We start from the raw sequence: 18,292 nt of genomic DNA, 5'->3' as shown, positions 1-18,292 counted from the left end.
AAAAGCAAAATGACATGCTGGTACTTTAATTGTGATTCGGGAAAGGGATTCTATTGTTTCCACATAAGTATCAGTATTTCGTAGTCTTTAAATTTTGTGATTGGTAGCACCCAACCATGGATTGTTCTTTATAACTGATGCCCCATAAAAAAGAGTGAATTCACAAAATCAACCAAGATTTATTGTTCCATACGAGATTGATTTTCTCAAGTGCTATGGTACACACTACAGTGTACTAATATAAATTCCATATATCTTTAATATCATTAGCACATTTTCTTAAAAAATGCCCAAAGATGCTGCATCTACTAGCTTCATGTTCCACAAATTTCTGCACCCCCTACACAAGAGCATCTATTTCTTGTCACCACCATAGAATTTTCTATTGATGAGAAAAATAAGCAAGTTCACATTGATTTTGGTTTTCCCGAACATTTCCATGAAAGCTACGCCTTCATACTGCAGCTGTAGCAAGTCCTGAAATTAAAAAAAAAATATATAAAGTACAGAATAAACCCAAAATAAAATTAAAACAGATTCACCAACCTTACCAAGACCGCTGTAAAGTGTGATGAAATATCGTGCTTTCGTTGACTAGGAAAACATATTTAAAAACATTCCCAAGTGTGATGCAGCAAAGGCATTAGCATATTGAACTATAAAGTTTGCAAAACACAATTAGTCCTTAATTATCTCAGGTTCAGTTTCAAACCCCATGGAGGTTGCATCTTAACAAGTAATACTACATCTACTCGCTTATAAGATGGGTCCAACTGCAAACTACACAGACACAGATCTGCCTTCGCATAATGTGACAGGAGATCTGGGTCAGTACAGTTTGTAAGTAGTAATCAGTAGAACAAACAATATAGACCCTTATATACATGCAGATTATGCTAAGGCTGGTCAGGATCTATGTTGTTTGCAGCTGGACTCGACTTGCAAGCATGTATATACAGTATACTGCAGTAATAATTTCTTGGCTCCCTGGTGACTTAGGCTTTAGTTTTGACTCAGAACTAGTGGTTTCAATACTGTACAGACCAAACTATTACAAGAATAACACGGTTTCATGTGACTTAAGCTTTAGCAGAAAAATATCTCGAGTTCATAATACAGATTTATGTGACTTTGAAGTTTTATTTCAAGTTAAGTATATTAACACCTATATATTTTAGTCACAGAATTAATATGTCACAAGGCACACTAAAATAAGGGGACTGGTGTATTGCAATATACTGCATATCAGTTTTGACTATTTATTCACCCTACATCTTACCATAAAAAGAAATAGATGTATTAAGGGTCTAATGAGCTGAGAGTGAAAAATGTAATTAAAGAATAATAGGTCAAACTGACATACTTTTGGTTTGGATGAGTTACTTTGAGAGGCATTCACATACAAATTATCATGTGTAGCTGAAACAGAGTTCAAGATATCGAGGGAGTTAAAATACAGCTGAACATAAAACATCACTTATGTGTGAAAACTACATCACAGTGATCTAATTCTGGTATGGCAGAATTTCTTTCCTTTCAGAATCATTGATGTACCATTTTTCAAAGTGTAGGTTAAATATAACAATCAAATGGGCACATCCCCTCTATATTGACTGGTGAGGGGAAACGTCTTCCTCTCTTATTAAAGCAGGGGAGATAACTCAATTACCTGGAAAACAAGGTCAACCTTTTCCACATCAACTCCCATGAATTTAGCACTAACTTCAAACATTCCTGGATCAGCAGTGGCCTTGATCTCAAATTGCACATTTTTAAACCTGAAAGGTAAAAAGAAAACCCTTGCTAACACGTTCAGTGAATGAGCAAATCAAGAAGTTTGTTGAAAAGGTCTGCTTGCTGGTCGGGTAAAATCTGGACCTCTTGGTCAGCAAAACTTACAACGGATGTACTGACATCTTCTGCTTAATATCAGTTATAACCATACTACTATTTCATTCAAGCGTTTATTCTAGTGAACATAAAAACACAAAATTCACAGCATTGTAAAGCCTCTTAAAAATGGTAGCAACAGGTACTGTATATGCTTCATTACAACATGGTTTACATACTTTCAAAACAATAATTTCTAGGTCTTTTCCAGTTTTCTTCATAAATAAAATTCATTTAAGGTTCAATTATGACATTAATGAACAGAATTAAAAAACATTTTGGCTTAGAAAATGTGCCTTTTAGAAAATCAAATGCTGTTCATATTTTGAAACTCTCCCATGATGTTGTTGTTGTTCAAGGGTTTAACGCCATTTTTCAACACAAGATAGGCTATACATGGCAGCTAGTATAACTGGTGGAGGAAGAACCCTGGAAAACCCACCAACCCAAGAGAGGCTACTAGCAGGCTTTCCCACATACCCACGATAGCAAAGCCTTGGACTCGAACCCACTCAGACAGAGGTGAGATGGCAGTGATCTGGAATGTTGAGTGCTTTAGACCACTTGGGGCCCCTCTCCCATGATATCTGAATTAATCATGCCCATGTACTAAACCACAGGATGTATCACTAGAAATGTCTTACTATGACTATTGAAATTCATATAAATGTACATGTAGCCCATTTTAACTGATACAATAAAAATGTTAACTTTACTCAGCTTAACCAAAAATGATCATATGAAGAAAGGTTTTTCAAAAATTTTGAGATGCCTTTAAAAAATTATACACAGTGGTCTCCCTCTTATAAGACCATCCCTTCTGCAGCATCAGTGGCCTTTGAGATGGGAATAAACAGAGCTGAAAATATGTACATATAAAGTATGAAAGGTGTAACAACTTTTTAATTATCTAATATTTTCATTTAAAATTCATTGGCATGTTATGGAATCAATGATAACCCAGACAATAATCTTCAGAGAGATGCTACAAATGATTGTGGTACATATAATTAGAGATTGAATGGCAACAAGTCACCTTACAACCGATGTTATAATATGATGTGTTTATTTTAATACTTAAGAAATGAAATCTATTCTAAAGTTCTCACTTCCTGGCCTTTCTGCATACCTAAGATCAGGCTGATTAAAATCCTCCAGATTTCAGGTCAAAACTCCTGACCAAATTTTGCAAATCTCATGATCTGTCCTAAGCTGACCCGTCTGTCGTCACATGTAAGAGTTTGTATAAGGACACATCTGTTGTATCACATAAATTATCAATCCTCCACTCTAAAGGAATTCAATGGTAAGAGAGTAACTGTGAAACTTTGTAGTAAGTCAATGTATATCAGTCTAGGACTGGCATATTCTTAAAGTTTAATTTTCATTTTATACTTGTCAATTAAACTTTATTTTTTATCTGAAATTAGCACTAAGAACGTTTCTCCACCCATGTCCAGATAAAGAATTCCTCTTAAAAATGTTATATCATAAAATAACAGTTCAAATTTTGAAGAACAAATACAGAATATGAAATCTGTGCAATTTTGTTTTACAGTGATTTCACCAAATCCAGAATGGTTGACATCTCTGTCACTACTGATGCCATCAAACGAATTTATTCCTCTGTTGCACTATGTTTATAAATAATCTTTCTTTTTCTTTTCGAAAAGACTTACTTTCCCCCAATAATTTCGGATAATAAAATATGTAACTGTGTTATAGATACACTTACTGGTTAGGAGGAAGCCCTTCTATTTCCAGCACAACACCTTTCTCCTTCATTTTTGCACCACTGTACTTCACAGATGGGAATGTCTTACCAGATGACTTCCTTGCTCTGAGGATATGAATGGAGAAAAAAAAAATATTATAAACATTACAATGAGTTAGTTTTCATGGTTCATACAACCCTTAGACCTTATTCCAATGACTTTCAAGAGCTTCAAAAATATTTCTAGGAGAATTTCTTTCTCGTGAAAAATTAGTTTCCTCCATTTTACATTGTTTGTTGCTGCATAAACTGATGCAATTGTGGAAGACAAAATTACAGTAGCATGTCCCTACTACAAAGGGATGCTACTCAATCTGGTAACTACCGGTATTCACATATCATTTGATCACACAAGTATCTTCTATTTCATTTATTATTGTTGGAAAATATATAAATAACAAAACGTCTGATTTAAAATGTGTTACATATTTAATTCAGGTTTATTGTTTTCTAGTCCTGAAGTCAAGGGTAAAATTAAAGGACAGGATACAATGATTACACTGACTATTAGATCTCCAGTGATTACACTGTGACTACTATATCTCCAATGATAACACTGACTAGTAGATCTTCAGTGATAACACTGTGACTACTATATATCTAGTGATAACAATGTGACTGCTAGATTTCCAATGATTAACACTGTGACTACTATGTCTCCAATGATTAACACTGTGACTACTATGTCTCCAATGATTAACACTGTGACTACTATGTCTCCAATGATTAACACTGTGACTACTATGTCTCCAGTGATAACAATGTGACTGATAGATTTCCAATGATTAACACTGTGACTACTATGTCTCCAATGATAACACTGTGACTGCTAGACCTCCAATGATAACACTGTGACTGCTAGACCTCCAGTGATAACACTGTGACTGCTAGACCTCCAATGATAACACTGTGACTGCTAGACCTCCAATGATAACACTGTGACTGCTAGATTTCCAGTGATAACACTGTGACTATTGACTCCAGTGATAATACTGTGATTGTTAGATCTCCAGTAATAACACTGTGACCGCTAGATCTCCAATGATAACACTGTGACTGCTAGATCTTCAAAGATAACATTGTGACTTCAAGATCTATAGTGCTGTGACATTGATAAACTAAATTCAATAAATTTCAATGCTAAATCTGTTTATTTTCTCATCACTTGTCTCTAAAATCTTACAATCATAAAGACAAGAAAAACAATTTGAGGAAAAAGTTTATACTTACTTTCCTTTATTTTGTAGGTTATCAAGGCATGTTTTGACATACTGGTTGTAGTAGTCGACCTGAGACTCGTAGAATTTCAGTTTTTCATTCAAGCCCTTTAATGTGGACCTTACTTTCATTAATTCTTGTTTTCTGTTATTTCTGTATCCTGAGAAGGAAAAGAAATAAACCAAGAGTAAGTTTCGTTATTAACCTGTTTAAATACTATACATGTTTTCTTATAAGTTACTCCAACTGCAGTGATCCAGATCTGCCATCACACAATGTGCCAACATAATCTGGATCTTTCGTTTGCAACCGGATTCTACAAGTACTGAAGTATCTATGGTACAGTTAGTTTACCCAGAAATTTAAAGTACTACTGCACCTGTAATTTTGCATACTCTTTTTTTTTTAAAATTCTGGTGTTCAAAAAAATTATAGTGAACAAAATTAATCATTAATTATAAATTAATTTCTATACTTAAATAAGAAAAATAAATGCACCAAATGCTTAACAGGATAAAAAAAAATAGGAAGTTATGTGAACTTGTGAAAGAAAAGCATTGAATTTGTTATGAATTTCTGGTTTACAAAATAATTAAAGTACAATTTAATTTAAGAAATCTGGGTTCACTATGCACTGTCAACGTTTTAAGCCAGACAAGGTTAAAAACTAAACAAAAATAAAATGGTGACAAAAGAAAAGCTAGAAAAGATGTACATACAAGGAAAGTACATACTTGAATATTGAGCTAAATCTAAAACCTTTAACATTAAGCTCAATCAAGGATGTGGACCGATGTGCATTCATGCAAATGGATGTCAGTGTGATTGCTGTGTTGTGCTTCCAACAAGGTGGGACTGATAGAAAGTAAATTTAGCATAGGTTTTCTTAAAGACTCAAAATAAATCTGGAACACAAGACACAACTATGTTGATTGACCTCCTAAGACAGGTCCTTTACATCAGAGCATTCTATGTTCTTTGTGGGACTTTTTTATCATGACAGCTGTTATATGCAGTCCCTGCTAAAAGTGGTCATACCTGTGCAATCATATTAATAAGATCCTGGTATTTGTTTTTCATGCTGACAATATTCTCAAGTTCCAATGTCTGTAGCATCTACTTCACCTTTGACTTCATCACCTGGAGAGGTAATCTAAGAAAGACAACAGTGCACATTAACCTTGAGTTTGTTTAGGAAATATTTTCTGGTAAAATCTTCATGTCACATCAGACTCCAATGACCTAGATCTTTGATAACAAAAAGTTGTAAAGTTTCATATTCTGCCCCAAAAAGGAACAATTTAAGAACAAGTTTGTGGAATATTGATTTTGTCAAAATAAATTATGTCAAACAAGATCTATATGCAAGAAAAAAAAACCTTGGGAATGCAGCCCCCCTCCCTCCAAAAACTGGTCAATACACTTTGTGTGTACTGTATAAAATATAGGTATTATTTCTGGTCCCTACCCCTGGGATTCCTGGAAAGGAGTAACATATGTAATAAAATTCAAAATGGTAGTGTTTACAACCCTTGCATCAAGAAGGAGCAGGGCTTGAACTTACCACAAATTCTAGTTTAAAGAAAATAAAATAAAAGTCAGTATCACTTAAAGTACAAAAGAAAATATTTACAAATCACCTAGAAACAATTTTCAGGAACATGAAAAAGCTTTACACAATGTTCAGGAAGTACAGCTGGTATTGTAAATACAGATCTGCCAAAGTAAAATGAACCCCAGGTCACGTCAAAATATTAAATAATATCATCAATACAGTCATACAGTGACCTTGTTATGGGGGTATGGGACATACAGTGACCTTGTTATGGGGTATGGGTAATACAGTCATATTATCATCAACACAGTTATACAATGACCTTGTTATAGGGTATGGGTAATACAGTCATAATATCATCAATACAGTCATACAGTGACATTGTTATGGGGGTATGGGTAATACAGTCATATTATCATCAATACAGTCATACAATGACCTTGTTATAGGGTATGGGTAATACAGTCATAATATCATCAATACAGTCATACAGTGACATTGTTATGGGGGTATGGGACATACAGTTACCTTGTTATGGGGTATGGGTAATACAGTCATATTATCATCAATACAGTCATGGGTTATACAGTCATGGAGATTCATCCCACAGTACGTTTCATGACTGATATGACTTGTGTTGGAGTTACATGAACATTAATTAAAGATATAACACTGATTTCACAATATACATACACCAAAATACACACAATAAACAACATAAAAATTTATATATGAAAAACAATTTATATCCATGTTAAAACTTGGCTTAAATTTGATTTGCCAATACATGCATGTAACAGCAACATTTGCAGTATCTTTGTAAAATTAAACAGAGTAACTGCAATTCAATTAACAAGCTTGCTGACAAACTCTGCAAGCAGGGGTGGGGTGGGGACACCGACCATCACAAAGTTTGATAGCAAGTGCCGCCCCCCCCCCCAACAAATGTGTCTGAGCACAATGGAATTCCTGGCATTAACTACTCTCTGTTCTGCCACTGAATCAGGAAGTGTTTAGATCCTTATCTGCTGATCCGATGGACATGAAATCAGTCACAACTGAGTGAGGACAGCCATCTGCAAAGAGTGCATTAGAGTCGTCAAGATTAATGAGATCCACTGTCGCATTGACGAGGCAGAGGGGTTGTAGGACAATACTGTTTACGAGTTGGGGAGGAAAACAAACTAGGTATATATGGGTGAGGGTCTCTATACCCAGAAGGGACCAGGAGGGAAAGAAGGATGTGCATGTTGTAGAACAAGCCAAACTTATCAAGTGCTTCTGTAGGATGTCTTCTATGTAGACATGGATGAGGAGGCCATCTGAAGGGGGTGATGATGAAGACCAATGTTTTGGTAAAAGATTAAGGATAGAGGTTGAGGCTGAAGGGTAGAGCATGAAATTGATCCACTACTCTGCTGTAGGCATTATGCAAGTATTTTGTTCATGTCAATTGGACAGGTCCACATTTATTATGTATTCTTTGGGTTGTATGGACAAATGGATGGACCTTGCCATTTCCATTTTGAATAATGGCGCTTTTATGAACATGTTGAGTTTATTATTGGGCACAACTTCCCATTGGCTTTCTAGGCCAAGAACAGCTTTAAACAGAAGCGGGAGGATGCTGGCTTTTAAACAATCTTTACTGACCTTTTTGTCTAGAAATGCATTTACCTCCATTTGCAATATGCTGGACTTCATCGTACAGAGTGTTCATCATGAAGGAGGCTGATTGGGTGAGGACTGGCAAAATAAGATTCCGAGCTTCTTCGAAACCAGCTGTATCAACCACTTGTGTGGAAATAAATTGGTAAAACAGCTGTGGAACAGAAAGAGCTTGGTACCCACCGTAGGATTGCCAGGGGATGGTAGAAGAGGCAAGCAAGTCCTTGTTGGCAGTGAGAGGTCAGGAGCAGGAGAAAACCTGTTATCTTCCTCCCTTTCCCACCTGTCTGTGAGTAGAAGGGCAAGACGATCTCCTATTCCTCACTTCACCTCTGTAATTTTGCCACATCTGAGTAGAGCCTCTACCATATCTCTGACCACTGTTATCCAATCGTCAGTGATGCGTGGGGCCAACTGAAAATGTATTTTGTACTGACAACTGAAAAGGCAGCTCATTTTGTCTGACTTCCTTAATATATCTATCAGCCAGTAGTGGGGACTTGAAAGAAAGCGAGTACGAAGTCACTATGTGGTGTGATTTGAGTGACACAGAGCCCAGCAGAGTGTCCCTTCATATTAGATATAAGTTGAAGGAAGTTGTTAGGGCAATAACCATAGTGATGAGCTGCCCTATTAATGATTTTGTAGCTGTGAGCATCTCAGATGTGATCATTCCAGGTCTTCTCTGCCAAGCAGTACACCACCATAGAGGCAAAGTCCAAGAGAAAGGAAATTTAAACCAGATTCATTCCATACAATTTTTGAAATTGCATTTAAAGAAATTTTGTCTGCCTTGTAATAAAGAGGTGCAGACATACTGATGGCAGTGAAATCCTTGTAAAAGCTTGTAAAATTCAATGGTTATTTCCACAATCACCAAAGATTGGGGTAGAACTATAAAGGATGGATGTACAATATGTTCAACATCATCAACTGAAGCCATGATTTTATATCCTGTTTTTGTATCCAGCAGTGGGGTAGAAGATAGGATTCAAAATAATTCCTCTACGACAGCTTTAAAACTGAATACGGTCTTTCCAATGGCAAAATCAGAATTATCACGAGACTCAAAGTTGGAACATTGACTTGAGGATCGTTGTCCTCCTGTCATACCATAAGGCAAAGGTGCTGCATCGTCACCGTGCATTTCCACATATCTAACTAACCGTCAGGCTATGAAAGGTGGTATTGAGTCATCCAGGACTGCTTGAGTACTAAGGTGATGGCCTGGAACAACCAGCTTGACTAGGTAGACTCCAATGCTTGTGAGTGTTACATCATTACAGGTGCAGATAAGATGGTTTGACAGTCAGCTAGCCAGCCTGGGCAGTGAAGTCAGGCACATCGTTGCTGATCGTACATATTTGAAAACTAAGTCTTACATAGTCTAATGCAGCAGAAAGGTTTTCAGAAAGCACGAACACTATGGCCAGCTAAAGGTTTAGTAAAGAAACTTAAAACTTAATCACCCCCAGTACAGTTTCACGAACTGCAACTTCCAGATTCTTCCAGATTCAATGGTTTCATGCGATCTCTCGACTTCACATATTCCTTGGCTTTCTTTCCAATTTGCAACTGTCAATCATCTCTCACGCCAATAAACATAATTGGTGCTCTTCCTCCTTTTTTCCCAAGAATCTGAATCCTTTCATTCTTCTGTATACACTATTAGAGGTTTTTAAGAGATCCCTTTGTCTTGAACATGTCACTTGTTGGATGCCATTTTCTGAAAAATCTATAAACTACAGCTTGATCTTGCAAACATTTTACATGAAAAAATTAGCAGCTGAAAATGTCCGAAATACTCCTATATAGCTGGTCTGGTTCCCTGACCATATCTAATACTAAACTCGGATCCAAGTGATAAATACACCACCATAAGAAACATGTTGGCTGTGTTGGTTGGCAAAATCGTAAAACACTCCCTTGCGCCCAAGTTTTATTGCCTATGTCATGCCAGGGTGGCGGGCTGGACTTATACCCAGTGGTTTCCCTAGATTTGTATGATGCAACTTCATTGTTCTTGTTTGTTGACAAAGCTTAATGAATCATAGTGATCCTCAATTCTGTATCTCTGCTGGCATATGGCTGTATTATTTAATGAGGCAATTTAATGAGTGATGGGGGAGGCATTCCTGCATCCCCGGTTAAATCAGAGGTAGAGTGTAAACATAATACATCGTGTTCACCAGATTTGGACTGGGCTCTTTTCTCCATGTTCTTGAACCATATTTTAAGAATATTTGACCCTACATCTTTTCCGAAAAAGCACACTTTGGAGGCACTGTATTATGAACATTCCATGCTGGCAAAGCAGGACATGTAATTCGCTTCCCCCACCTTAAATCGACGGCACTATTTACATTTTATAACTACGTTTCCACAGTTTTTGGAAAATATAACAATACACAACAGTTGCAAATAAACGGTGAGATAATGGCTATCAAACATCAAATTAATTCAAATTTCTGTATACATCATAAATCAACAATAGTCTGTGAGTTGAAAAAAACAACAACTGCTGGATCGCTATCAGAAAGAAAACAGAAATCCATGGATTCACACAGGTCTGTTGACAGGATATAGCTTAAGTTAAAACTGGCTATACCTGGTATATAACGTGATATTTAGTGAGGTTACATGAGGTAATCAGAAAGAGTTGTCTATACAAAGCATGGACAGGGAGACATTTTAAGTATATGAGAGGCCTGGATTTCAAAGGTAGCAGATGTAATTCCTAACATTAATGTGACTAAGTAAAGTATTTGTTGAATAAACACTTTCTTCAACTCCTGTACCACTGACAACTTGGAAATGCCAATCAATGAGCACCCAGGCCGAGTCATACCAAAGACTTACAAAAATGGTACTAACAGCTGCCTCGCTAGATGCTCAGGGTCGGCCTGGTGTCAGGAAAATGCGACTGGATGGGACATCATGCTACATGTACTTTTAATGTAACATTGGTGTTCCAAGTCCACGATTTGGTGACAAATGTTACATCGTTTCTTTCCTGAAAATACGTGTGTCTTGTATATCTTGTCCACAAGTAGGGCACTATCTCAGGAGTTGACAATCACTTTTCTGATGTAAACCTTGTGTCTTCAAATGTTTTGGTAACATGATGGACTGATAAAATTGCGCCGACAAGCTGGACAATGCACTCGTTCTTGTCCTTTGTCCAGACGTTGTTGAGAGGCCAAACATCCTGAGCATTGTGATCCACAATGTTTTGCTCTCGATTGTTATAGCTTTAGTCAAATTTTTCACAGTAAGAACCGTATCCCAAGAATGCGGTGATTCTAGTAATGGCTTTGAAATCTTCAGCGTGATAATAGACATGAATCTATTTCCCGTCTTGTAAATCTTTGCCTCGAAACTATAGAGGCCTACGCACTTCTTGAGGGTACACTTTCAAGGTGTGGCGTGGAGCTATGACATCTTGCACAGTTTGCATTTCAGGAATGCCACAGGGTGTGTCATTGGACAGGCCGGCTTGTTGGAACAGGAGTTCTGCTACTCTTTGTTGTTTGGCTCGGTTCGATTTTCAAATGTTCACCCAGGCTACTTTCCATTCTACCGTGTCGTTCTTGTTGCCATATGTTCGTCCCACCACGATAGCCCTGGCTAAACACATCTGGTCTTGAGGGTTGTTAATCCGAACGCGATTTGTTTTGATGCTACGAAGGTCGTCGATCAATAACACCTTTTTGCGTCCGGTCCCTTGGGGAAGAATCACGTGGGTCAATAACCAGTGTGGCTTTTCCATTGGTGATGTGAAAGTTGTCATTGGATTGTCGCTCGTTTTGAATCTTGTCGATGACTTTGGAAGGTATCAATTCTGCTGGGATGCTAAACTCGATCCAAATGAGGGACTTTAATCTGTCGTGATGAATGGAAAGTCTCATGCGATTGTCATCTTTGGCTTGACATTGTCGTTTCAGTGTGGTTAACAAAGAATCCCACACCTCGGTGATGAAACCCTCTGCTTTTTCCAGTGGTACGTTGGACTTTGAATCTTTAAACTTCACCGTGTACGTGTAAGCTGTGGTTATAAATTTGCTAGAGGAGCGCTTTTCTGGTGAACTTTGGCTGGGTGTAGAGTCTATGGGTCTGGATTCTGGCTCACTCAAGTCATCTTGAAATTCACTGGCATGAATTTGTGCCAAGACTTCAGCTACTGTACGAGGCGATAAATCACGTTTCTGCCTCTCACTTTCTTCTCCCTTCTTCACGAATTTATGCGATCGTTTCCTCTTTTCTGATAAAAAGTCAAATGACTACATATTAACTGCCATGGGTCACTTTATATCCATGGCAGACCAGCGCATATATATAAAAGGGTATGTGACTTCTCTTCCAATATTCATTTCACTCTCAAACCGAGAAGAATGATGGAAGAGCCCACACAGATGGAACCTTTGATTAGAGCTGACGGACTACTCACCCTCCGTTCGAGATAAAAGTCAAGATATTTGCTATATCTGTAAGAAGAAAGGGCATTGGTCTCTTGAGTGTTCAAACCGTCATAAAAGCAAAACAGGTGCTAGAAGAGACAAAAGTCAAGATACCTGTTATCATTGTCAAGAAAAAGGACATTGGTCTTCAGATTGCGCTAAGAAACAACAGGACCAAGAAGAAGAGAGGGGTTCAGGACAAGAAGAAGAACAGGTACCTTCCCAAAGGAAAAACCCAGACACGTGCAGAAAGAGAAAAGAAACTTAAGAAGAAAAGAAGAAAAAAACCTATGAAAGTGAAGACATTTTTAAAAAAAAACAGAGTGAACAAAGACACATAGGCTTCTTATGAACATTTTTAAGTGTTGTGTTGTGAATTGGATTGTAAAATATTTGTACCAGAATAGACCAGACAGAAAACGTAAGTGTCTCTTGGTTTTGATTTTTAGAATTAGAACCTAGACTCACGCACTCACTCTAATATTCACACGCGTACATCATGGGGAAAAAGTTGGTTTGTTTTTAGTTTTTATTGATTTTGCCATAGTGGATTTATTTTTTTGCTCCTTCCCTTGTATATGGATAGTAATATTGTGGTTAGTTTTTTGCTTCTTCGCTTGTGTGGATAGTATGGTTGTGTTTACTTTTTTCTACTTCGCATATGTGGATAGTAGATGTGTTTTGTTTTTTGCTCCTTCTCGTGTGTGGATAGTACATATTGGTGATTGTGGATAGTATAGTAAGGATTTGTTTTCCTCCTTCTCGTGTGTGGATAGTAGATATTAGAGTTTGTGTTTTGCTCCTCATCTCTGTGTTGATATTATATTTGTGATTGTGCTGGAAAGGTTACAACATGAATGGAGGCATCATGTTTCCAAACACTTTGTGACAAGAGAAGTGATCAGCGTGAAAGTAGCCAGCTCGAAATAATTTGCTTTCTTGCTTACATTTTTTTAGGTTCGTCGTATAGTTTTTTTTATGTTGTCTATTGTCTGTATTGTCTATGCTGTAATGTATTTTCCTATTGTCCCTAGACAGTCCCAATACTTTGTTGTCCCTCTATAGTCGCACCCTGTTAAACTCCCTGTGTACAATTCCCATTGTCCCTAGACAGACCCAATACGTTTGTCCCTCTGTAGTCCCATTATGTTAAAATTCCCTGTGTTCAATTCACATTGTCCCTAGACAGTCCCAATACGTTTTGTACCTCTGTAGTCCGACCCATTTTAAAACTCCCCATGTTAAATTCCCATATTCCCCAGGGTACAAACCCCCTAGTTTAACATTAAAGTCCCAATGTCCCTAGGATATCCCACTTCACTACTTATACACGCGAGAATGAGCTAGATCTGAAAGAAATTTAGATAGTTTAACTTATTTCTATATCTGTATCTTTTGAAAACATTGTAATAAGAATAAATATCTCTCCGTATTCCTGTTTTTCGCCATAAACATAGAAATGAAATCTTTTTTATTAGACAAACTGTCACAATATTTCTCATTTTAAGCGAAACAATCAGTAAAATTATATCAATAATCTTACACATATTCTAGGCATAGGAGATAAGGACCAGGTGTACATTTCTGAATTATAACTAGAGATTTCAAAGCGAATATGTAAAGGAACGAAAAACATAAAAACAAACGTTTCAATCTAAATATTGCCAAATAGAATCGTATATAAAGCCTTGATTCTTCCTCAGCCAATTTTCAATATGCGTAAAAGAAAACATGTCGGCCACTCACTGTTACAAATATTTCCATATTGTTTTTTCATGAATTTATATGTTTCTCTTCTAAAAAATTAGATGTTTGTTTGTAATCATGATCATGCTTCATTACAAAAGGAAGGCTCACTGAGTTTTTGTTGCACGCTTATTATCATAGCAAGATCCATTCTCCCCTATTCGATAAAACACCAGATATGGAATATTATTAAAATATGGCATCCTCTGTATAAAAAAGTACTTACAAGCACTACTGATTGAACATCAAACAAAACAATCCAATCTGAATCTGGATTACACAAGAAAGGTAACTTCTTCATGTCACCCAAACGCTTAATAATAATTTGACAAAAGAACAGAACGTACATACTTCACGAATGAAATGATGCAACTGAAACCTATCCAACAATACAATGTAACAAAACTACCACGGATGTCATCGCATACAAGATGATTTCAATACTTTTAACCTTTAAGTCCTCACTAAGTCATGCAGGGGCCAAGGTGCTCCAATATACATAACCTCATACAATAAAATATAACAATCAGAATGCTTTCAATCACGTCCGTGTCCTAATTGGAGCCCACCAAAACGTTCAACTCCAACTCTAAAAGCCTTTATCAACTCAGTTGAAAATGACACTTCACAACACATCAGCCATACTAACAGATACTCCGACTTGACAAAAGAAGTAAAAGATGCCCTACAATCACTGAAAAGCAGAACAGACATCATAAGTAAACCTGCAGATAAGGGTTCCGCTGTGGTCGTTATGAATAGAGAAGACTACATTAGTAAAGGGAATAGGCAACTAAGTGACACTAGGTTCTACCAAAAACTAGACCATGATCCAACACTGAAATATGCAAAGCCCATCATAAATAGTTTTGACGAGGCGTACCAAATCGAGCACATATACGGGCAAACGAAAAACTACTTACGCTCAGAAAACCCTAGGGCAGGTAGTTTTTATCTTCTACCTAAAATACATAAGTAAGGAAACCCGAGCAGACCTATAATCTCCAGTAATGGGCATCCCTTAGAAAGGATATCAGAATATTTGGATGATGTCATAAGACCACCTGTCCACAAATTACCATCATATCTTCGGGACACGACATATTACATCATAAAAAGCAAAGCAAGCGAACCATTACTGCTAGATACGTTATTTGTTTTCTTAGACGTCACATCTTTATATACTAACATACCACACAACGAATGGATACAGGCGTGTAGAGGAACATAAGAAACAAGAAATATAGACAATTCACCCCCTCTGTTCTCAGTCCAAATCCTGCAGCTTGTCCCAAAACTAACAAAACTTTGAATTTAATGAAGAAAACTACCTCCAAATCAATGGAACCGCAATGGGTACAAAAATGGCCCCATCGTATGCAAATATTTTAATGAGAAAACTGGAGGGCAACTCTTAGCATCGGTGGAACTTACACCATACCAGTGGGTGCACTTCATCCGTGATATAGAAATGAAGTGGCAACATGGAAGAGAAAATCTGGATGATTTCATATAAACGGCAAAACACTTCCATCCTTCAATAAAATTCACGGCAGAAGTCTCCAACTCAAACCACGTTTTCCTGGATACAACAACCAGACTGGCAGAAAAGAAACTCCATATAGACATCTACTTGAAACCAACTGACAAACACCAGTTTCTCCTCCCAACCAGCTGCATCCAAAAAACTCCATTAGGAATATCCCATATAACCAGGGACTGAGGATACGCAGAATGCGCTCCGACGATGAAACATTAAAAAAAAAAATGTCTGAAGAGTTCTCTAAACATTTGACTTACCAAGAAACTGACAGCGACCTGGTTGCGGAGGCAACCCAAAGGGCAAAATAAACTAATCACAACGACCTACTTAAAGACAGACAGAAGGAAAAGGCTGATATGATACCATTTATCCCGACCTACTATCCAAACAACCATAAAGTAGGTAAAATCATCCGTAAACACTGGCCCATCGTGGAATCGTGTGACGCGCTAAGTCAATCGTCCCGAACAAATCTATAGTAGCCTTGGTTAGTGATTGGCGTTAGTAGCCAAAAATCCTCAGGGACATAATAGTCAGTGCGATGCTAACGCCAATCACTAACCAAGACCACACTAGTCAATCTTGCCCCTGCGGCGATAAAAGGTGCAAAACATACTAACATATGATAGAGATCAGGACATTTTCTAGCCAAGTGACTAGAGAAAAACTCATACAAGGTTCAAACAAAACGTGCAAAACAGAGAATGTAATTTATCTCATCACATGTACGATCTGTAGCACCTAATCTATCGGAGAAACTGAAAAGCTAGAACAAAAGGATCAGCCTTCATAGATCTGACTGGAAGACAAAGAAGCTATACAGAAGCTCAGTCTCAGAACACTTCTTCTCCCGTGGCCACACTTTCAGTGATATAACACTTAAAGAAAAGGAATATTACTAGATTCGCCACCTTAGAACATTTAAAACAAGCGGTTTAAAGCAAGAAGACTAGACAAAGACAGACGTTCACAGATAAAATTATCTTTTTGCCGTCGACACGTTTTCTTTCCAATAATTTTCTAAATGTGGTTATTAGTACCCCAATTACAACTATAACAATGAAATATCCGATATGATATAATTTGCACGTACATAAATTTACAAATGGCTCATCGATTTCTAGGTCAATATAAAATATTTCCAGCATCCGAAACAAGTCATAGTCATGTAAAACTTTGCAAACACTTCGGTTCTTCTGTTGTATTTGTTTGTCTTGTCTATGTTTTCTAAATGCCTTTGAAAAAGACTCATTAAGAGTGGAAAGCTCTTAGGTTTGTCAGATACTAGTTTTGCACTGTTCGTAGTCAGTTTATATATATATATATATATATATATATATATATATATATATATATATATATATATAGAGAGAGAGAGAGAGAGAGAGAGAGAGAGAGAGAGAGAGAGAGAGAGAGAAAGAGAGAGAGGCGCAAAATTAGAAACTTAGAAATTGCTTACTAAAGTCTTCATTGTTGCGCTATAATGGGAAATTGTGAGGATACTAACGAAGAAACGAGTCGAGATTATGTTCATGAGTGGAGTCCAGTAACTGAGGTTCGGTTCTGATGAGTTTCACGATACACAATATGGTTTGTGTTTTCTTATTTTGCCTTTTGATTTCAAGGAAGGCAATATTAAATTACCCCATTACAATTTTCTATTTCTCTTTGTTAAAAAACGTTAGGAGACTAAAAATTATCGTTATTAAAATAGTTTTCTTTTTTAGATTTACCCATAAAGTCAACGGTACCAACACGAATGTCGTATATTGTGATGCGAAATGATTGCTGATTAGAAAACACACAGGTGGCCAGGTAAAGTACTAATTTTACTGGACGAGAAATGCAGTTTATTAAGAAATAAAACTTTGCATTTTAATTACTGTTACCAAGGAGTGAACGTTATTTTTAGTAATATCTAGCGACTATTAAAACACTTTAGTTACATAAATGCTCGAACATTTTACATGCAATTGTGCAAAATGTTACCTTTTCTAAAAGGAATATTATGTTTGCCTGACCTAACTCCTTATTAGTCTCGATCATATTCAGATAGATCTTAAAAAAATAGGTATTACAGTTTGACCTTAAAGAACTATGCATTCTACGTTTGGATGGATGAACAGCCGTATGCACATAGAATGTTCACACCTATTATTTTGCCAGATAACCATAAATCTCTAACCCAGATAACCATTTAATCTCAAGCAGGGATTATCCATTAATCTCAAATACAGAGAACCTTTATATACTCTACGTGCATAGTCGAAGTGAAAACAAAAAAGAATTTTCACCAACGAGCAATCACGAATATAAAAGACGGTCTGGTTGTTTTCTCTGGAGACAAGATTAAAGGATTAGATTAAATATTCAATTTTACGGTAAATGCTTAATTCAGCATACATCATTGGTGACTAAGTAGTTTGTGTAATCGAAACAAT

The 18,292-nt window shown here is 36.8% G+C and overlaps 1 protein-coding gene across 1 annotated transcript; it reads right to left on the bottom strand.

Annotated features, from left to right (window-relative positions):
* Positions 1-305: 305 nt before the first annotated feature.
* On the bottom strand, positions 306-5,034 carry LOC149801339 (ras GTPase-activating-like protein IQGAP2). The gene is made up of 4 exons (XM_089954304.1): positions 4,895-5,034; positions 3,626-3,730; positions 1,670-1,778; positions 306-477 (listed from the first exon to the last, which is right to left on the bottom strand). The coding sequence occupies exons 1-4, from the start codon at positions 5,011-5,013 to the stop codon at positions 355-357; spliced, it is 456 nt and encodes a 151-aa protein (XP_089810430.1). The 5' UTR covers positions 5,014-5,034; the 3' UTR covers positions 306-354.
* Positions 5,035-18,292: the final 13,258 nt, after the last annotated feature.

This window comes from Sinohyriopsis cumingii, chromosome 4, assembly GCF_028554795.1.
Source record: "Sinohyriopsis cumingii isolate HCF-2022 chromosome 4, ASM2855479v2, whole genome shotgun sequence".
Lineage (NCBI taxonomy): Eukaryota > Metazoa > Mollusca > Bivalvia > Unionida > Unionidae > Sinohyriopsis > Sinohyriopsis cumingii.
The sequence above is the reverse complement of the archived record's forward strand: the minus strand, read 5'-3'. Positions and strand labels throughout refer to the sequence as shown.

Excerpts from the sequence above, each read along its gene's own strand:
- LOC149801339 (XM_089954304.1), bottom strand. The coding sequence starts at position 5,013 with ATGAAAGTAAGGTCCACATTAAAGGGCTTGAATGAAAAACTGAAATTC. Across the intron at positions 3,731-4,894 it reads AACCTACAAAATAAAGGAAA|AGCAAGGAAGTCATCTGGTA; the intron begins GTAAGTATAAAC and ends TCATATCCTCAG. Across the intron at positions 478-1,669 it reads AGGTTGACCTTGTTTTCCAG|GACTTGCTACAGCTGCAGTA; the intron begins GTAATTGAGTTA and ends TTTTAATTTCAG.